Source organism: Coregonus clupeaformis, chromosome 29, assembly GCF_020615455.1.
Source record: "Coregonus clupeaformis isolate EN_2021a chromosome 29, ASM2061545v1, whole genome shotgun sequence".
In the NCBI taxonomy this organism is placed as follows: domain Eukaryota; kingdom Metazoa; phylum Chordata; class Actinopteri; order Salmoniformes; family Salmonidae; genus Coregonus; species Coregonus clupeaformis.
In genome coordinates, this window is record NC_059220.1 from 17,245,886 (window position 1) to 17,268,547 (window position 22,662).

Consider the following 22,662-nt stretch of genomic DNA (forward strand, 5'->3'; position numbering starts at 1 on the left):
CGTCGCCAGCCCGGCCCGGCCTGTTCCTGCTCCCCGCACCAAGCCTATGGTGCGCGTCGCCAGCCCGGCCCGGCCTGTTCCTGCTCCCCGCACCAGGCCAATGGTGCGCGTCGCCAGCCCGGCCCGGCCTGTTCCTGCTCCCCGCACCAGGCCAATGGTGCGCGTCGCCAGCCCGGCCCGTCCTGTTCCTGCTCCCCGCACCAGGCCAATGGTGCGCGTCGCCAGCCCGGCCCGTTCTGTTCCTGCTCTCCACACCAGGTCAATGGTGCGCGTCGCCAGCCCGGTCCGGCCCTTTCCTGCTCCCCGCACCAAGCCAATGGTGCGCGTCGCCAGCCCGGTCCGGCCCTTTCCTGCTCCCCGCACCAAGCCAATGGTGCGCGTCGCCAGCCCGGTCCGGCCCGCTCCTGCTCCCCGCACCAAGCCAATGGGGCGCGTCGCCAGCCCGGTCCGGCCCGCTCCTGCTCCCCACACCAAGCCAGTGGTGTGCGTCGTCAGTCCGGCACGGCCCGTGCCTGTTCCCCACACCAAGCCAGTGGTGTGCGTCGTCAGTCCGGCACGTCCCGTGCGCGTCGTCAGTCCGGCACGGCCCGTGCCTGTTCCCCACACCAAGCCAGTGGTGTGCGTCGTCAGTCCGGCACGTCCCGTGCCTGTTCCACCGGTGCCTGGTCCGGCACCGATCAGATGCTTCACGCCGGAGCTAGAGCAATCCGCTCCACCAGTGTGCAGTCCAGCTCCGGCCAGCGGGGTCAGACCGGACCAGGGGTACTTTGGGGGGTTGGAGAGGGAGCGGGGATCAGGCCCGGAGCCGGATCCGCCGCCTAGGCGGAGTGCCCACCCGGTCCCTCCCCTGTGGTGTTTGGTTGACGCGGTCGGAGTCCGCGCCTTTAGGGGGGGGTACTGTCACGCCCTGGCTCTGGGGACTGTTATGTTGAGCCAGGGTGTGTAGATCTATGTAATATATTTCTGTGTTGGCCAGAGTGGTTCCCAATCAGAGGCAACGAGTGTCAGCTGTGGCTGGTTGTCTCTGATTGGGAGCCATACTTATAGAGGCTGTTTTCCCACATTAGTTGTGGGATCTTGTTTCTAGTTGGTTTGTGTTAGACCGTGAACTGTCACGTTATCGTTTGTTTATTTTGTCGTAATATCGCTAAATAAAGAGTATGTTTGCCTGCAACGCTGCGCCTTGGTCCTCATCTGTTCCCGACGATCGTGACAGCTTGTAAGTAAGCATTTCACGGTAAGGTCTACACCTGTTGTATTCGGGGCATGTGACACATTTTAACTGTTGGTTGTTTTAACTGTTGCTTGTATTCTATAAAATGTGTAAATTGTCAAATGCAAGGCTCCCTGTGGAAATAAAGGTAAAACATTTATTTAAAAAAGACCTGTCTGTCAGATATATAGTTAGTCAGAAAGGGGGAAAGGGTAGCTAAGTCTTATTGGATTTGACTGTACAATCTGCTTCCTGCTATTTAGGGAAAGGCAAGATCTATTTCTAAAAAAGAAGCCCACTTTAAATATTAGCTTTTCAACTAGCTCATCCATATGGTTTTTAAAGATTAAGTCTTTGTCAATCCAAATGCCCAGATATTTGTAGGTGGGAATCCGATCAATGGGAGAATCATCCAATGAATAAATATGTAGTCCATCTGAAATATTCTGGCAAGAACTACAGAACAACATGTATTTAGTCTTGCCCGCATTAAGTACAAGTTTTAAACCAACCAGGGCTTTCTGTAAGGTGACAAGGTCAGATTGCAGCTCTAACAGCTATGGCTGATTGTGTCAGTGTACAATGTCCTGATATACAGGTTAGTTCAATGAGTTCGGGGCAGATTTGGATTGTGGATAGAATCTTAATTTGCACTAAAATTAAGTCTAGAGATGAGGCTGCGTAATTTGAGTTCGTGTCACCATTGGCGTGCTAAGCCAACCATAATCCTATTACAAATAACACCTTTGAAGTGTGTTTCGTGGGTTTTCAAACGTGAATCCATGTCCAAACAAATGGATTTGATGGATGTGTCTGAATGTCCCCACTAATTGGGTCTGTGAAGGGAAATACCAGGGGTGTTTGGACGCTGTTCCTGCATATTTTGGTTATCCATTTATATAAAAATTACTTTCTAGGCTGTAAGTAATAGGGCTACTATATTAGCACATACACATGAAAAACATAATTACAACCATCTGTCAGCAGCGAGTTCAAGATTAGAATAATCATTTTGTGATCTATAACACTTTTAATTTTGAAAACGTTTTTAGGTATTTTTGCTGTGCACTTCATTGACTACAATACACCACAAGCTGGTAGTGGATTTCCGCAAAGTTTATTTATTTATTTATTTTCCTAGCGCCTCTGATAAACCTCATACAGTTGAAGTCGGAAGTTTACATACACTTTGGTTGGAGTCATTAAAACTCGTTTTTCAACCACTCCACAAATGTATTGTTAACTAACTGTAGTTTTGGCAAGTCGGTTAGGACATCTACTTTGTGCATGACACAAGTAATTTTTCCAACAATTGTTTACAGACAGATTATTTCACTTATAATTCACTGTATCACTATTCCAGTAGGTCAGAAGTTTACATACACTAAGTTGACTGTGCCTTTAAACAGCTTGGAAAATTCCAGAAAATGATGTCATGGCTTTAGAAGCTTCTGATAGGCTAATTGACATAATTTGAGTCAATTGGAGGTGTACCTGTGGATGTATTTCAAGGTCTACCTTCAAACTCAGTGCCTCTTCGCTTGACATCATGGGAAAATCAAAAGAAATCAGCCAAGACCTCTGAAAAGAAAGTCTGGTTCATCCTTGGGAGCAATTTCCAAACGCCTGAAGGTACCACGTTCATCTGTACAAACAATAGTACGCAAGTATAAACACCATGGGACCACGCAGCCGTCATACCGCTCAGGAAGGAGACGCGTTAGAACCAAAACCGGCATAAAAAATTCTGACTACGGTTTGCAACTGCACATGGGGACAAAGATCGTACCTTTTGGAGAAATGTCCCCTGGTCTGATGAAACAAAAATAGAACTGTTTGGCCAAAATGACCATCGTTATGTTTGGAGGAAAAAGCGGGTTGCTTGCAAGCCGAAGAACACCATCCCAACCGTGAAGCACGGGGTGGCAGCATCATGCTGTGGGGGTGCTTTGCTGCAGGAGGGACTGGTGCACTTCACGAAATAGATGGCATCATGAGGAAGGAAAATTATGTGGATATATTGAAGCAACATCTCAAGACAAATGGGTCTTCCAAATGGACAATGACCCCAAGCAAGTTGTGGAAAAATGTTTTAAGGACAACAAAGTCAAGGTATTGGAGTGACCATCACAAAGCCCTGACCTCAATCCTATAGAAAATGTGTGGGCAGAACTGAAAAAGTGTGTGTGAGCAAGGAGGCCTACAAACCTGACCCAGTTACACCAGCTCTGTCAGGAGGAATGGGCCAAAATTCACCCAACTTATTGTGGGAAGCTTGTGGAAGGCTACCCAAAACGTTTGACCCAAGTTAAACAATTTCAAGGCAATGATACCAAATATTAATTTAGTGTATGTAAACTTCTGACCCACTGGGAATGTGATGAAATAAATAAAAGCTGAAATAAATCATTCTCTCTACTATTACTCTGACATTTCACATTCTTAAAATAAAGTGGTGATCCTATCTGACCTAAAACATTTTTACTAGGATTAAATGTCAGGAATTGTGAAAAACTGAGTTTAAATGTATTTGGCGAAGGTGTACGTAAACTTCCGACTTCAACTGTAGATAGATACTGCCATTACAGTAGACGTCAGGACAGAAGTGGGGAACCTGAAATAAGTCATACTGATTCCGTCTGAGCGTTATTGAGAGACGGACACAGTTGTTGTTTATTTGGAACATTGTTTCTACGTAATCGCAAATTATCGTCGTTTTTTGTACCGCACTAGCATCAATTGTACTTGTATTTCTCATTCTTGAGCATAACAGTCAGCTGGACTCGTGCATGGTGACTATTTTATACATTTATTATGGTGAAACTGTCAAATTAAACATTAGGTAAGGTTAGCTAGCTAGCTATGCTAGCAAGCTAACGCTATCCTTTTCAGTTTGTCATTCTAGCTTGAATGTAACGTTAGCTAGCTAACTCAGTCCTAATATGTGTTGACTACAAGTTAGGCCTATTTTATGTTGCTTAGAAGTTTGATTTATTTATAGCTATGAATGTAACGTTAGCTAGCTATCCCGTAATATGAAACCAGCTACGTCTCAAGTTAGGCCTATTTTATGTTACATATAGGGAGTTTTATTGATCAGGTGACATCTTTTATTACAAGATCGCTCTAAAAGAGCTATGAATGTATGTTTTGTTGTTGTTGCTCATGCTAGGTTGAAGAATGCTGTTGTTGTGAGATTGATTCAATTAATTATACTTTACTCATTTTCTATGTGTATGTACCCACATCAACATTGTATTTAAACATATTTTATGTTTTTTTCTAGATTGCTCAATGAAGGAGAATCATCAAGCGTTTGTGGAACATCACAGGAACGAAGAAGGCAACAATGCATCAGTGCTCCGTTTGTTGTAAAGGTTTCCCGAGTGCCTCTAAACTCCAGAGACACTATCTAATACACACAGGCCAGAAGCCTTTTACCTGTTTGGTTTGTGGCAAAGACTTTAGACAATCTGTACATTTAAAGAAGCACTCCGAGACCCACACAGGGAATTACCACAATTGGAGTCCACCCACAGACAGTTTGCAACATACCATACCAGTACCTACAAACTTTGAACCATCTCTTGAGAAATCTGGACATGATTTAATTACAGATACCCCACTGTTGCCTACAGCATATTTTCAAAGAGATGGGACCATGCAGAGGACACCACCAGAGACGTACACTACAGCCTCAGAGATGAAACTGCAACCTGAACTTATCCCACCTGCTGATAATGGTTTATTTAGCAGCCAACAAAACACCCAGCCAGGAGGCCATTTCTTCACAGATTTACTGCAAGATAACATGATTGGCTCTGATGGAATGGAGAACAGTGCATGGCACACAGACGATGTCCACACATGTACAGTGTGCCTGATGTGTTTTAGTTCCTCTCACCAGCTTCAGAGGCACTTACCAGTTCACAGTCAGCCAAAACCTTTTGAGTGTAACATTTGTGGTAAGGCCTTCAGACTAAGGGCCCATTTGAAAATGCACTCTCAAATACATGAACACAGGCCTACTGGATTTTCTAAGTCTATCCCCATGCTTGGGTCTCAGCAGAGCTCTTCCAGAGGTAGAATGAGGGTGAACCACGAATGTCCAACCTGTTCAAAAACATTCTGTTCTCCATCCAAACTAAAGCGTCATTTTCTTACTCACACTGGCCAGAAGCCTTTTTCCTGTGAGGACTGCGGGAAAACATTCAGGCAGGTGTCACACCTGAAAACCCACCTATATGCCTCGCATAATAAATCAAATCTCCATAGTGTGTGTACCAAACAAAAAGAAAAGCGAATAGATGCTAAGAACACAAATATAGAGATGGAGCTACAGTGTGAAATAAGCGTTGGTGCCCCGCAGCACCTGGACAAGTTAGAAACAAAGTCTTCACTTCCTGTCAAAGTAGAGCCAAATGCTAGTGGTACCAGTCAATTTCAGTGTAGCATTTGCTCAAAGACATTCTGCAGTTCAATTAGACACAGGCAGCATTACATGATGCATAAAGAAGTAAGACCCTTTCAGTGCCGTGTCTGCGGCAGAACCTTCCGTCTTTTGACCCATTTGAAGAGGCACCAAGTCAGTCATAAGAACCAAGATGAATCTAAGAACACAAGTCAGTTGGATGATCCAAGGGATGTGTCGAAGACTGAACATGCTTACCAAAATTCAGACAAAGGGATGACTTCTCCAGAGCCTAATGATTCGAAAGCTCTTGACCTCGATATTATTGTTAAACCAGAGCACTGGAAGCCGAATGTGAAAGATGATAAAGACTTTTCAGTTTCCACTCTGCAGGAACCTGAATCAACTGCAACATCTCACCTGAAGACGCCGATATCTGGTCAAACCAGCAGCCAATGTAAGAAGATCAGCCAGAAAACGAAGAATCAGCAACTTAACCATCAGTGTCTTGCATGCCTTAAAAGTTTCCCTTCTCCATCCAAACTGCAGAGGCATATGTTGACCCATACTGGTCAGAGACCCTTTGGGTGCCACACGTGTGGGAAGCGATTTCGCCAGCCAACACATTTGAGGATCCACTCCCGCACTCATCTGTGGGCCAAAAATGGCAAGCAAAGATGTGCTCCACGTTCTAGACCTCCATCACGTCGAATTACTGAACACAGAGAATCTCCAGTGGGTGTCCAATTTCAGGGAAAGCTTCCTGAAAAGCACAATTCTGATAGGAACATTCACCTCAACTCCCCTACAGAGAGACAGTCAGGTCAAGGTAGTACTTTTGCTTGTGGACACAATGAAAGCAATAGTAAAATGCATTGGTTTCAGCATTCAACATCCTCCCTATCCAAGCCTCAGCTCCCTCTCCAAATGCCACCAGAAACAACACTGAATCAAAGTGGCCACTTGCAATTGGAAAATCAAGCAAAGCCTTCAACAGGAAAAGTTAATGATGCCCCATTCCTGAGTACAGGTCCTGAATTGGCTTTGAAAGGCGCTGACGCGATCTCTGTGGGGAGTGCAAGTCATACCAAACACCAGTGTTTGCTATGTTTCAAATATTTCCCATCTGCCTCTAAACTACAAAGACATAACCTTGTACACACTGGCTTAAGACCATTCCAATGCCTGGCATGTGGAAAAACATTCAGACAGGCCACACACCTGAAAGTCCACGAGGGAACTCACAAGTGGAGACCCTTCAGACCTGCCTCTCGACAGGGAAATAGAATGAAAGTAAGAAGGCCGCAACAACTTCAGTACCCTAAAGTCTGTGTTCAAGTTCCTGTGGCGAGTTCTATGAAAGCAGAGCCATTCCATTCAAATGGTGTGAATGAATGGAGACCATTCCAGGACAATTTTGAGGATACCTGTAATAATCAACCAAAGGTACAACGGGACAACATTAACAACACTTCTAAACAATCCATACCAAACAAAGTGACCTGTGCTAAAAGAAAAGCACACCTGTGCACGATTTGCCAGAAGGGCTTTGACACTCCATCAAAACTATCTAGACACTTTCTCATACACACTGGGATAAGACCATTCAAATGCAGTTTATGCACTAAAACCTTCAGACAGCCTTGCCACTTGAGAAGTCATGAACGACGAACACATGAGAATAAAACATGTAGTGATGTCCAGGATAACAACACATTTAGGGACCCTGACCATGAAACTCTTGCCTCTGCTCAAGGAAAGACACTGAGAGACATGCCACAGTCCTACAAAGACAGTTCTGATCACTGCTCAGTCACTGATGAGGGTTTAGGTCATTCTTCAGAGACAAGAGACCTAAGCTTTGTGGCAATACAAGACATAGGCCTAGCAGATGATAATATGGAATCTGGGAGTAGACAAAGCGAGGACTATTGGTGCACTGAGTGTCACAGTCATTTCTTGTCCCAATCTGAACTTGCTACTCATCTTATTGTTCACAGACATGCCCTAAACAATGAGATGACAGGTCAGAATTCATTGCAACAGGAAGTGGGGGGTCACATGCAAATGGAATTTATAACCAATCAAGTCATAGCAGATAATAGCAGTCATAATGTTATCCAAAATGAGAGGCTTGATCATTACTGGGGTGAACCAATTCACAGGTCATTTCAGTGTGACACATGCATCACATCTTTTGAAACAGAAACTGATCTTCAGCTCCATAAATGTGTCTCAAGAAATCAAATTGAGGTTACTCAGTCAAGCACATATCGGTGTGCAATTTGTTTCAAGGATTTCAAGACTCCTTCCAAACTCCAGAGACATTATGTCACCCACACAGGTGAGAGGCCATTCCAGTGTAAAGTGTGTGAGAAGACTTTCACACAAGCGTCTCATCTAAAAACACACCAGCACACACACAAATAAGACACGGCCTAAACAGATTGTTCTGTTTTTATCGACCTATATCTAATATGATTTATTTCTCATCTTTTCTCTGTTTAGTTTAGTATGCCCACATCACCATTCAGAAAGGACAAAATTACCATATGAATGATTTAATAAACTGCCTTGTGTTGTAATTGAAATTATTGTGAAATTATTGTTGTGTAGCCAAGCCATTTATGGAATCATATAACAATGTGCTTGTTATTTATCACCTGCATAACTGCCATAATTTGCTGTTATTAATCCAAGTCTTTGTGACATGTTCAGAACAAATAAATGTATAAATAAAAGTATTTCTCTGCGATTTTATCTTGAGATTAGTCAATTGAGTTATGCAAAATTCTACTTGACAGTTCATCATAACTGGTTACTTGAATCATTAACATGCTAGCTATCTTGATAGGGTACTACATTTGTGTTCTCTCATATCGTATCACTATAATGTCTCATATTGTTTAGAAATAATAACTATAATGAAAACCATAGATATTATAGAAATATCACCAAACTGTAAAATATTTTGGAATATACTGACAGAATAATGGAATTGCTTACTGTGTAGGAACTAGTGGTGCGCGGATCAGCTGTTTGTTCACGCGCACCCTGCCCGCAATTGCTAATAACCCATCCGCAACCCCCCCACTAATGTGATAAAGTGAAAATCTGAGACCTGCACCCAACCCTAACCCGCAAATATAGAAAATGCGCTATAGGCTACGGTCAAACACTGAAGAATAATTTTTTTGACGGGCTTCTGGATTTTTTGTTGTTGTTGCCTGATATAGATATGTTTCTGCTTATAATTTCCGAAATTTTGGTATGCAATTTGTTAGTCTACTTGTCTATAATTAAATACATGTAGCTTCTCTTTGTCATTATGTTACCCTAGAAGACTATATAAACCTTTTCTCAATAGAATAATGTAATAGATCGATAGAATGAACGCTTCAATCTAGTTAACATTGGTAAAGTTTCCTCTGTCATCTTTCGCGGAGCAAAGACAATAAAGCAAAAAAAAACGGGAAAGATTTTCTGTTCAAAATGTCCAAATGACATCAGTTTGACCGGTTGTAACGAAAAAGAAAGCTTTGAAAACGACCCAACTTGTTTCTGATAAGATTTCCGTTCGGCTTCGATACATATTTGACGTGGTTGAAACACGATCAGCTTTTAGGACGATTTTATGATGAAGACAGCATCTCAACAGATGCATCTAACTGAGCATTGCATTTTCTCAAGATGCAGATAGAAATAAATCATATTTCTCCACTCCTGTTCCCAAGTCCAAATATTGCCTAAATTTGGTGTATCATTTTGCTGCAAAAAATGCTTAATTCTGCAGGAGTTATTATTAAGGCTATAGCCCTATTCGCACGGGACTAGTATTACAAGAGAAAGTTGAAAGTTGGTGATGTATTTATTACCCCAGAATGTCCGTTGTTGTGTTGTGTTGGTTATTCCAGAGGACGATTAGGACGGGATAATTTTTTTCTAAACAGCCCCCTGTCATTCTTTTTTTTTATTTTTTATAAATTGACAGTTATGACTGAAGCCTATAGCCTATATAAATCCAGGCGATAACAGGCTACACTGATAACTCGAGCTTGGTTCGCAAGTTTTAAACCACACCAAACCATTTTTGCTATAGTGTCGCCATATTGTTTGAATTGAGGAAGTGTGATCATAATCATTCGGATATTTTAGCTATCCGCAGTAGAATACGTCCTAAATGCCCCCCTGCCTTCAGATGTGAGCTAAACAGCTAACTTGCACTTGATATGCGTTTTTAGGCTATGGATGAGAAAGTGAACTTGATCCAAAAGTTTAGCTCAATTGTATGCTGCTTTGCGATCTATTAACAGCAAGGGTTGCATTAAATAGGCGCAATATTTTTTTATGATGCATTTGGCGATGTTCAATTCATTCGCCACAAAACGTATGAACAAAAGCATTCACTGTGAACGTCGATACATGTAGACACTTCATATATAGGCTATGCGCAGCACTTTGTTCAATTTATCTAATCAGTTATTGTTTTCTTGCTCAAACCGCGAGCAACACCTGTCAAACTCAGACATTTCTCTCAAAACACAGGGATATCGATTCGCACGGGACGAGTATTATCAGAGGACTTTGGAGTTTGCCATAAAAAAACATTAAGTTATTCTGGTTAGTCAATGTCCAGAATTCAGTTTCCATTTAACCTATCTAAACAGAAGGCTACAGTTCCCTTGACATGCCATAGGCCTATTTGAAGTCCCGTCTTGTGACTGTCGAATTTGTATAGAGCCTCACAATCATCACACGTAACATAGCCGGCACTGCTATCATCCTCTTTTACCACTTCACCAAATCTTTATCAAACATTACTTTTCCGCCCCTCCCTACTCTTTATTTTCAACTCTACTTTCGCAGCTTTTGTCTTATTGAATTAAACTTCGACAATGTCACTTTTGCCTCCGTGGATTGAACTTTTTCTGCCCGTTCCCAAAAGCATTATTTGTCGATTGGCTGTGTAGGCTATTTGGCGCGCGTACAGTTAAACCGTAAAATGTAGGCATTTGCAGTAATACCAGATAGCCTACAGTAATGAAAGAAGAACCTCAATGTAGCGTGGATAAATTGCTGAATAATTATACATTTCTGGATTTTTAAAGGTATTGTTTCTCTTTATTCAATCCGTACTTCTGCCAAACAATGTTTAATTACTCTAAACCCGTCCGCGGGTTGTGAGTCAACCTGCGCAACACTAGTAGGAACCATTATATTACACCCCTTGTTTCACTAGGAATCTAAACATAGCGAACCGGAAATGTGTAGCACATAATGCGTTTTCCTTGTGTACATGCGTAGCGGGAATCACACAGATGTTTTGAAACACCAAGTTTAGTTTCTACAATTATTTCGCTTTGTTGATAGCCATTTACAAAATAATCAAGCAATTGATTGTTTTATTAGCTAATATTAGTTGCTACCATTGCCAGCAAGTTGGCTAACAACAGATACTAGCTAGCTAGTACTGTAGCTAACGTTAGTATTGGCTTATTATTTGCTAGCTAGCTGTACTGTGAAGTCAACTTCTTCAGTTGCAACTTAGCTAACTCGTCCAAATGTAGCTAACATGCTAATGTGTTAAAGGAGCAATGTCATTGGAATAGGTGCCATCTTGTTAACATACAGTTCCCATTTTTAAGCTAGCCAGCTAAAGACATACATGGAGAATCAAACACATGCGAAGAAAGCGTCTGCGCCCTCTGTGTCCCAAATCAATGCAGAATATGTCACACAGGTAACTATAAGCAAATTATATTTTGTAGTGCTTTATATGAGTGTCTCAATAACACTTGCGCTAAAATAACTGCAATCTCTGCTTATGTTGTGGACATCAAATTGGTAGTTGTTGTAACGTTACTCTCCTAACATCCGTAACTGTCAGATAGCTGGGATGGGTTCTGACTAGAGGAGGTATAGCAACGACCTAAGTTACTTTTTCATAGCAGGTTAGGATAATTAATGTGACCGACTGCCTCGATTCGGTCATATGTAGCAACATTTGAAAGTGTTTTTTACAGTAGAGATACAATTTTCTAGCTCTGCATATCATACACTGCAGTTGAGGAACAATGGGAAAGTAATTCTGCTTTGAAAGTTGATAAACTTGAAACCCCACTTTTGAGAAAATTGCCTTTGGATGTTTTGGTACATCTATTGGAAAGCTCTTCTTTGTCTACACCCATTCAGCATCGTTCACACCCTCTTAAGCATTAGCCCCACCCATCCCTTTAAGGATTCACATGTGAGGCCATGTGCTAAACATAGTGAGTAGTTTAGTAAACAACCACATATTTCAAGGCTACAAGTGGTAAAGGTAGTAGCCTACAATAAGGAAAAACTTCAGGTAAAATACACTTTATCTAGGCCTTGGCCTATATCCTAATCTCACATTGGTGCAGGTCATGTGGTTCTTCACATTATCATCTCTGGTAAACACACACTATATCAAATCAAATCTAAGTTTATTTGTCACATGCACATGATACAGAAGGTTTAAACAGTACAGTGAAATGGTTACTTGCCTAATTGCAATATCAAAAACAAAGTGTCCAGATGAAAATATTTTATATATTTTTTTATAATTATTAGATGACGCTTACCCAACACACTAAATTGATGGGTTATGTGAAGGAAATGCTATAACCACCCCCCAGCCACATCTAGTTAAGTGGATGGGTCACTATTGTCTAGACATGTACACATTCATGAAATACAATAGATGGCCTTAATCAACACCAGACACACCTGGCTAACTTTAGTCTTTTGTTTAGACATGTAGCTAGCTAGCTAGCTCGCTACACAATGAACCGGCATAATCCCAACTCATACTACTACCAATACAAACATTGTCATAGCTGTAGTATGAATCTGCAGGTAGCTAAAGCTAACCAACTAGGTTCAATGTTAGCTAGCTAACATTAGGCTATAACTAGCAATGCAAATGGTTTTCCGATTCAAATAATATTACTACACAGATCATACACGTAACGTTAGCTAGCGAGCCAGCATTAACTTGCAATGAAAACGACTTTGTCAAAATTAGAAACTTATAATATCTGAAAATGTAGCTAGACACTTACCAGTATACATGGATGAATGCTTCACGGCAGACTGGAACCATTTAACTCAGTTTTGTTTGTAGCTACATCTTGTTTGGCCAGCGTTGTGTCAAGTCACTCCGGTTCACACTGACAATGGCGTGTGCAGAAAGTAGCCCATCACTTTTTTGTTGAGGGTTATGCCATATTTTGTTCTATTAGGTTAGATATTGTTTTAAACGTAATCTCTGTGCGCATGTATGCATGTTCAACTATTCTACCATAATGTTGATGTTATGCTGGCACGGTTCAACTGTTGTTCAAACTACAATAGATTATAATTGTTTTAGTTTTTTCTTACAGACAATACTGTGTGTTGCCTGGGCTTCTTCCTGCAGTGGTATTCTAGATACAGAAAAATTATCCCTTTGCCTGCGTGTGTCATTGTAGCATAACTGTATCCCGTGAACTGTATCCCTCTCGAGGTATTAGACATTGTGCTGGATTTCAAGCAGATGACTCATGAGGAGCTGAATGGCAGTTTGATCATGACAACACTCCTCCCACAGCTTTACAAGCATTCCCTGAACTTTGTTTCTTTGGAATGGCAATTTCATCATGACCACCTCTCACATCATCTGCTGATCACCAGTTATGTTAGCTACAGATTGTTACACCAGATAATGTGATTTAACCAAAGGTTTTTGGTATCCATTACTGGGAGTTACAGAATAGGTACTGTTTGGTGTAACACTGTTACAGGTTTTGGTTTTTCCGTTTATGTTTTGAGGTTGGACTTTAGCACGTATAGCACTTTAGTACGTAGGGTGCACCGATTGGTGTGAACTCGTTAGTCAGTATGTGTTTCACCTGTGCTGGCCCAGGTGCTATTTAAGAGTGGCTGGCGCAGTGCTCCAGTTGTCTTGATAGATGCGGAGGGTTAACACATTCAGTTGGCTCTCCCTATTTTGATTTCCAGACAAACAATCCTTTATCTGATTTCCCTGGTTTTGTTTTGCTCCACCTTTTTGGTTTGCTTCCTGGCTTTAGGTTTGGGTTTTTCATTTTTTTGCCTCTTAGTGGGCACATTTTGTGGGAGCTCATGGTGGGTGTCTTTTAGGTCCCAGTTGTTGTTGCTATGCAACTTTCAGTGGACACCCCCATGCTTGTCTTTTAGAACCCCTCCTAAAACCCCTCCTGTTTCGTTTTGGTTGTTGTCAGTGACTCATCTTTTGTTTCCCATGAGTATGGTAGTTGCTCTAATCACCTACTCTGAAGCTCTGCTGTGTCCAGATATTTGAGTGTTCAGAAGACACTTTTGTGGTAGAGTTTCTGTCATTGATATCCACCTGAGGGGTTATAAGATTGGGGGGAATAATTTTGAAAGTTGCATAAAAACACAGGCTAATAAAACAAAGCCATGGACTTTAAGTTGGCAGCATTTGTGGAAACCCCAACATGGGAGATTCTAGATAAATGTACAAAGGCGAATCTGCTCATTGCAAAGCATTATGTCATCAAGGTGGCATCTGGCGATCCAAAAGCAGAAGTCAAAGGAGGAAATCCTTCTGGAGAGGGGGGTTGATGAAAAGGTTCCTACGGGTAGTAGGATGAGTCCTGTAGACGTGCAACTGCGAGAGTTAGAACTAAAGGCAAAATGGGAACAACAGAAATTAGAGCTTGAGCACAAGGAATAGGAAAGAGAACATGAGGAGAGATTGGAGGAACAGAAATTAGAGCACAAGGAAAGGGAACAGGAACGTTAGCATGCCATTTGATTAAGAACAATAGATCTGGAAGCACTCCGAATCCATTCTGGCCATCCTGCACCCTCAACAGAGTTTGATCTTGGTCGGAACAGCCGACTTGTACCGCCTTTAAATGAAAAAGAGGTGGATGTATATTTTACTCTGTTTGAGCAGATTGCTACATCCCTAAAATGGCCGTGAGATATTTGGTCACTGCTCCTCCAAAGTTTTCTTGTGGGAAAAGCTCAAAAAGTGTACGCTGCTTTATCTCTTGACCAGAGTTTAGATTATGACACCTAAAGCTTCTATCCTTCGGGCTTACGAGTTGGTCCCAGAGGCATACAGACAACAGTTCCGTAAATTACAAAAGACAGAGTCACAAAGGCATGTTGAGTTCGCAACGGAACAAGTATTTATTTTTGATCAGTGGTGTGGTTCTCAAGAGGACCTTGAGGATTTAAAGACACTCATACTTCTCGAGCAGTTTAAGAATTGCCTTCACGAAAGGGTTGCTACCTTCATTTATGAGCACAAGAATCTCACTCTTGAGAAAGATGCAGTTCTTGCAGATGCGTTTGTTGACACATAAAACTTCCTTCACAAAGCACCCAGTAGTTATCCCTGCGAAAAAGCAATCCAGAGAAGTCACCTCCTACTACAAGGTTTCCGTCCATTTCTACAATGCCCAAAGATAAAGATTGGCTTGGTTTTTCGAATCTGCCAGTTTGTCATTACTGCCGTGAGAAAGGACACATTGTCTCTCTCCTAAGTTGAAACAGAAAAATGAGAGAGAGAAAAGGCAGTTTCTTCACGTGGGAGCACTCCAGCTCATTAAGTTTGTGGTTGGGATTGGTGTATCTCCCAAACAAGATTTTGGGCAGATGTGTTTGAACACTTTGTTTCAGACGGGTTCGTGTCTCTGCAGAGTGGCGATGCTGTTAAGCAGCCGGTGAAGATACTGCGAGACACTGGGGCAGCCCTTCATTTTGGAGGGTGTTTTTCCTTTGTCTGACACTTCAGCAACTGGTTACAGTGTGTTAGTACAAGGCGTAACAAGCACAGAGAATCTTCGACCAACCTTAGCGATGCAGTCTTCGTCCTCGATTAGAGGAAACAGGAGTCTCATAAATTACTTTTACCATATAACATTCTTGTTGAGTACTCAGTTTTCTTGAGTTAGCATTAAATAGTGTACACTAAGGCTGAACGATTTTGGAAAATAATCTAATTGCGATTTTTTGCCCCCAATATTGCGATTGCGATTTAATATGCGATTTAATTTATTTATCCTTTTCCCCCTACAAAACATAATGAATGATTTAAATATGACCAACACAATAGTATATACATTTAGTGTGAAATGTTCTTTCCCATAGGCTGGGTCTATTTGTTAGAATTAAATTCAAACATGTATGACTTGAAATAAATGACATTTTTATTGAACTGCTCATTACAGAAACATCTGTGGCTTTGCCACTGTGCATTTAAATAATTTAAACAAAGGCATGAACTTTGTAAACACTATGTGCAAAAGGTACAGTCTTAAGAAAAAATAATTTTAAATTGTATGTATCTTACTGCTCCCAAGTCAGTAACATTTCACACAACTGAAACAAGGAATTTGCTTTGAAAATATTTTGTAAAATCAAAGTAAATAAAGTTATAAATAAAAAATGAGAAATGCACTTTTAATTTAGACAAACTATTTTTTATAAACGATTTGAATATTATAATATAAAATAGATGAGCCTCACTTATCTCAAGTACACAACAATAACACACCACACAGACTAAAGTTCACTACGAGTATGGCACTGCCAGCCATACTTATCCAACAGTTCTGATCAATAAAATGGACTGTAAGACTCTGGTACGGCTCAGCTGTGCGGCTTGACCACATATCAGTAGTGCTAGCAAAAAACTCCACCGTTTTAAGTTCCGCGGCGACTTTCTCTTTGCACTTTTTGTACAGCTCCGGTATGGCAGTCTGACTGAAGTATGTGCGGGAGGGTATACTGTAACGTTTATCAAGCGTATGTATTAATGCCATGAACCCAGGCTTGGTCACCGTGCTGAGAGGCATCATATCTTTGGCTATGAACTCGGTTATTGTCCGAGTGATTTCTCCGTGCCGTTTTGAATTACGTTCATACGGAGTGACACTTTCGAACATTTCTGTCAGTGATCCCTGTCTTGAGGTATTTGGCTTGTCTCGCGCACTGATGCTCGGCATTTTGGTCATACAACTGTCATGCATTGATTTGTGGTATTTTTTTAAGTGCTGAAACAGGTTTGTAGTGTTACCCCGTGAAGTAGCAATCGGAGCACGGCATGCTCTGCACAACACCTGACGCTGCTCAGCATCTTCTTTTTTAAAACCAAAATAGTTCCACACCACCGACGTGCTGTTCCTCTTCGATATTAAAGTATCAGCTGTGTCAGTTTCTGACTGTTCCGTCGAGCAAGAGGCCATTGCGCTGGACAGCATGAAAAGTCGCGTCACGTGACCACCTCAAATCGCGCACGTTGCGATTAGAAAATCGCGTTCAGTCAAATCGCGATATTATCGCGAATGCAATTAATCGTTCAGCCCTAGTGTACACTCCCTTGTATTTTAGAATTTGACAAACATTCTTTGGATATCTAAATGTCTAGCAGCTGTTTGAAACTACAGAACCCTGTACAAATTATATAAATATCTTCTGCGAATCCATAAGGGCAGACACATTTCAAAATTGCTAGAAAATATCCATATTTATTTCTAGTGGTTCTACATCAGGGCTCTTCAACCCAGTTTGTGGAGCACTACTGTCCTGTAGGTTTTCACTCCAACCTTAATCTAGAACACATTATTTTAATAATTAGCATGTTGATAAACTGAACCAGGTTAGTTACAACTGGGGTTGGAGTGAACCTACAGGAGGGTAGCTCTCCAGGAACAGGGTTGGGGAGACCTCTTCTACAGTGCATTCGGAAAGTATTCAGACCCCTTGACTTTTTCCACATTTTGTTACGTTACAGCCTTATTCTAAAATTGATTAAATTAATTATTTTCCTAAAATCTACCCACAATACCCCATAATGACAAAGCGAAAACCGTTTTTTAGAAATTTATTTAGATAAGTATTCAGAACCTTTGCTATGAGACTCAAAATTGAGCTCAGGTGGATCCTGTTTCCATTGATCATCCTTGAAATGTTTCTACAACTTAATTGGAGTCCACCTATGGTAAATTCAATTGATTGAAAATGATTTGGAAAGGCACACACCTGTCTATATAAGGTCCCACAGTTAACAGTGCATGTCAGAGCAAAAACCAAGCCATGAGGTCCTCTGTGGAGATCGGAGAACCTTCCAGAAGGACAACCTTCTCTGCAGCACTCCACCAATCAGGCCTTTATGGTAGTGGCCAGATGGAAGCCACTCCTCAGTAAAAGGCACATGACAGCCCACATGACAGCCCCGTTTGCCAAAAGGAACCTAAAGGACTCAGACCATGACAAACAAGATTCTCTGGTCTAATGAAACAAAGATTGAACTCTTTGGCCTGAATGCCAAGCGTCACGCCTGGAGGAAACCTAGCACCATCCCTACGGTGAAGCTTGGTGTTGGCAGCATCATGCTGTGGGGATGTTTTTCAGCGGCAGGGACTGGGAGACTAGTCAGGTTCGAGGGAAAGATGAACGGAGCAAAGTACAGAGAGATCCTTGATGAAAACCTGTTCCAGAGCGGGGTGAAGATTCACCTTCCAACAGGACAACGACCCTAAGCATACAGCCAAGACAACGCAGGAGTGGCTTTGGGACATGTCTCAATGTCCTTGAGTGGCCCAGCCAGAGCCTGGACTTGAACCCGATCGAACATCTCTGGAGAGACCTGAAAATAGCTGTGCAGCGACGCTCCCCATCCAACCTGACAGAGCTTGAGAGGATCTGCAGAGAAGAATGGGAGAAACTCTTCAAATACAGGTGTGCCAAGCTTGTAGCATCATACACAAGAAGACTTGAGACTGTAATTAGTGGAATGCATTGTACATGGTCTTATGCTGAGCCACACTGGCTGCGTTTACACAGGCAGCCTTATTCTGATATTCTTTCAACACTAATTGGTCTTAATCGCATTAGATCATTTTCAGAACTGATCTGATTGGTCGAAAGACCAATTAGTGAAACAAAGATCAGAATTGGGCTGCCTGTGTAAACGCAGCCATAGTCATTTATCCAGCTTCGGTAAGCTGGCAATTGTGTTCGGCATGGTGGGCTGGGGAAGTGGACTCTTTGTGCCTATAGCGATGGGCTGGTCCTGTCTGCGGTGAACGGCCAGCTGGATGAGACTCTGCCCGAAAGTGGTGTAGGGCTTCTTAACCACCAATTGTTTGGTCCTCTTGCAGAAGATTTGCTGGTGCTGCACGTCTCCTGGAAAGACATGGTTGTGATATGAGCATTTTACACTTTTTGTGGAAGGGATGTAGGACAACATGCCTTTGTTGTTAAAGGTATCAATTGAATGGGACATGCTAGCGTATTGTTTAGGGACAATGAGGGAGCTGCTTTTGAGAGGAATGATCAGCCAACAAATTGAATGGGCTGGGGGGGCTAAAGAAGGTGTGAAAAGTCTTAGGAAGGCAGTCCTTTTTTTTGGGGGGGGTAGATCAGCTTAATATTGCAGATAGATTGTAACTTCTATCAATGTAATTGTCTGCATCACTTCCAATCCCCCACGTTTTTTATATATATACTCCCCTTTATTACTTTTCAACCCCGCCATCCTTTCCCTACTTGGGGTAAATTAGTGAACAACAATGCTCAGGCCTCTACTTCCAGCCTATACTTACTATCTACACCTTATGGACACATTCAATTTTACAATAATTATATTTTATTTGTTTTTGCTCCTGAACTTCTTCTACTCTCAACCTCTCCGATCATTTTCACGATGTCCATCCGGTTTACTTCTATATGCCATATCTTTCTAACTGCTCTTTCCCAAAAGCTCCCAACATACAACCTATATACTTATTATGGACACAGTATGCTTACATTATTAGTTATCTTGTTATTATTTGTTGTTATTTGTTATTAGTCCCATCCTTCAACTCCATTCAATACCTCCCATCTATCTCTTAACACAATCCATATAGGATTTCTATTTGCCATATACAGTGGGGAAAAAACTTATTTAGTCAGCCACCAATTGTGCAAGTTCTCCCACTTAAAAAGATGAGAGGCCTGTAATTTTCATCATAGGTACACGTCAACTATGACAGACAAAATGAGATTTTTTTTCTCCAGAAAATCACATTGTAGGATTATTAATGAATTTATTTGCATATTATGGTGGAAAATAAGTATTTGGTCAATAACAAAAGTTTCTCAATACTTTGTTATATACCCTTTGTTGGCAATGACACAGGTCAAATGTTTTCTGTAAGTCTTCACAAGGTTTTCATACACTGTTGCTGGTATTTTGGCCCATTCCTCCATGCAGATCTCTAGAGCAGTGATGTTTTGGGGCTGTCGCTGGGCAACACAGACTTTCAACTCCCTCCAAAGATTTTCTATGGGGTTGAGATCTGGAGACTGGCTAGGCCACTCCAGGACCTTAATGCTTCTTACGAAGCCACTCCTTCGTTGCCCGGGCGGTGTGTTTGGGTTCATTGTCATGCTGAAAGACCCAGCCACGTTTCATCTTCAATGCCCTTGCTGATGGAAGGAGGTTTTCACTCAAAATCTCACGATACATGGCCCCATTCACTCTTTCCTCTACACGGATCAGTCGTCCTGGTCCCTTTGCAGAAAAACAGCCCCAAAGCATGATGTTTCCACCCCCATGCTTCACAGTATGTATGGTGTTCTTTGGATGCAACTCAGCATTCTTTGTCCTCCAAACATGACGAGTTGAGTTTTTACCAAAAAGTTATATTTTGGTTTCATCTGACCATATGACATTCTCCCAATCCTCTTCTGGATCATCCAAATGCACTCTAGCAAACTTCAGACGGGCCTGGACATGTACTGGCTTAAGCAGGGGGACACGTCTGGCACTGCAGGATTTGAGTCCCTGGCGGCGTAGTGTGTTACTGATGGTAGGCTTTGTTACTTTGGTCCCAGCTCTCTGCAGGTCATTCACTAGGTCCCCCCGTGTGGTTCTGGGATTTTTGCTCACCGTTCTTGTGATCATTTTGACCCCACGGGGTGAGATCTTGCGTGGAGCCCCAGATCGAGGGAGATTATCAGTGGTCTTGTATGTCTTCCATTTCCTAATAATTGCTCCCACAGTTGATTTCTTCAAACCAAGCTGCTTACCTATTGCAGATTCAGTCTTCCCAGCCTGGTGCAGGTCTACAATTTTGTTTCCTCGTGTCCTTTGACAGCTCTTTGGTCTTGGCCATAGTGGAGTTTGGAGTGTGACTGTTTGAGGTTGTGGACAGGTGTCTTTTATACTGATAACAAGTTCAAACAGGTGCCATTAATACAGGTAACGAGTGGAGGACAGAGGAGCCTCTTAAAGAATAAGTTACAGGTCTGTGAGAGCCAGAAATCTTGCTTGTTTGTAGGTGACCAAATACTTATTTTCCACCATAATTTGCAAATAAATTCATTAAAAATCCTACAATGTGATTTTATGGATTCTCAATTTGTCTGTCATAGTTGACGTGTACCTATGATGAAAATTACAGGCCTCTCTCATCTTTTTAAGTGGGAGAACTTGCACAATTGGTGGCTGACTAAATACTTTTTTTCCTGACTGTATATTTCAACCGTACTGTGATGTTTTACAAAAGTTCTGAACCTTTCTATTCTCATTGCTTCTACAGATTGTGAATTAAAAATAAACATTTTTGCTAAAAGTATTATTATATTATTGATCGATTGACTAGGACTTTTCAGATCACCCAGTAATGCTATCTGCAAGGTTAGCTCCAGGTAAATATTGCAATCCTTTAGCCATTCCTGGACCTGTGTCCAAAAACAAGCTACAAATGGACAGAACCAAAACAAATGATCTAATGATTCTCTCTTCACAGCAAAATCTGCAGAGCTGGGAAGATTGTATCCCCCATATAAATAACATTCTATTGGTAGCAAGCATTTTATATAATAATTTAAATTGAAAGGTTCTAATTTTTGAATCCGGTGTTGTTTTGCGTGTCAGTTCATAAACACTATGCCATGGGATCGGTACGTCAAAAATCTCTTCCCAACTATTTTGCAATCTATATGGGACGGCTGTCAATCCTTTGGTCCTTAAGTGAAACTGATATAATTTTTTATTTATCACAGTTTTCCTTAACCAATTATGTTCTTTAATGCAAGGCCGACAGACAAGTTCCTTACTTTCTCCACCTTCCACTTTCCTCTTCCACTTTTGCGGTAAGGCTGCAATTATTTGGTTGTAATTTTGGGTAGAGCAGACATTTCCATATGTTTTTGTTAGCTGCATGTGCGACATAACTCCACCAGTCCTACCGATGATATCATTTACGAAGATTATACCTTTTTTAAACATTGTCAAAAAATTTAGTTTTTTTGTCAATTAGTATATTTGAATTTAACCACAATATTTGTTGCATTATTTGTTCTGTCGTTTCTGGAGGATTAAATTGAAATTGCAACCAACTTTCTATGGCTTGTTTTAGAAATAGTGATATTTGGGAGATGATTTCTTTTTCAAATAACTGAAAATGAGTTGTTGTAATCTGAATAAAGGGAAAAAGGCCATTCTTGAACATTGGGTGAGACAATCTTACTAATTTGCTTGAGAACCAGTTCGGATTTAAGTATAACTTTTGTATGACTGAAGCTTTTAGTGATAGGTCTAATGCTTTAATATTGAATAATTTCTGTCCTCCGAATTCATATTCATTATATAAATAGGCCCTTTTAATTTTGTCTGGCTTGCCGTTCCAAATAAAATTGAATATTTTTTTCTCATATAATTTAAAAAACTGTTCGCTAGGCGTAGGCAAGACCATAAGCAAATAGGTAGACTGGGATAATACTAAAGAGTTAATCAGGGTGATTTTTCCACAAATTGACAGGTATTTACCTTTCCATGGTAGTAAGATCTTATCTATTTTTGCTAACTTTCTATTAAAATGTATTGAAGTGAGATCATTTATTTCCTTTAGGATATGTATTCCGAGTATATCCACATCAGACCATTTTATTGGTAAACTACATGGTAATGTAAAAATTGTATTTTTTAGTGATCCAATACGTAATATAGTACATTTGTCATCATTTG

At 41.2% G+C, this 22,662-nt stretch overlaps 2 protein-coding genes across 3 annotated transcripts in view; both read left to right on the forward strand.

Annotated features, from left to right (window-relative positions):
* The first annotated feature begins 3,848 nt into the window (after window positions 1–3,848).
* LOC121544767 (zinc finger protein 770) lies at window positions 3,849–8,368 on the forward strand. 2 transcript variants are annotated; one of them, XM_041854903.2, is made up of 2 exons: window positions 3,849–4,055; window positions 4,500–8,368. In XM_041854903.2, exon 2 carries the CDS (start codon window positions 4,563–4,565, stop codon window positions 8,052–8,054), a length of 3,492 nt encoding a protein of 1,163 aa, XP_041710837.1. In that variant the 5' UTR covers window positions 3,849–4,055; window positions 4,500–4,562; the 3' UTR covers window positions 8,055–8,368. The 2 variants fall into 2 exon arrangements, with proteins under 2 accessions (XP_041710837.1, XP_041710836.1); XM_041854902.2 differs by having other exon boundaries at window positions 3,849–4,005.
* A 2,564-nt stretch (window positions 8,369–10,932) lies between these two features.
* LOC121544769 (RNA helicase aquarius-like) overlaps window positions 10,933–22,662 on the forward strand; it is a 134,755-nt gene continuing 123,025 nt past the window's right edge. Inside the window, 1 exon segment of the mRNA XM_041854904.2 lies at window positions 10,933–11,364. Within this exon segment, the coding sequence (XP_041710838.2) occupies window positions 11,290–11,364 (75 nt within the window). The 5' untranslated portion in view covers window positions 10,933–11,289.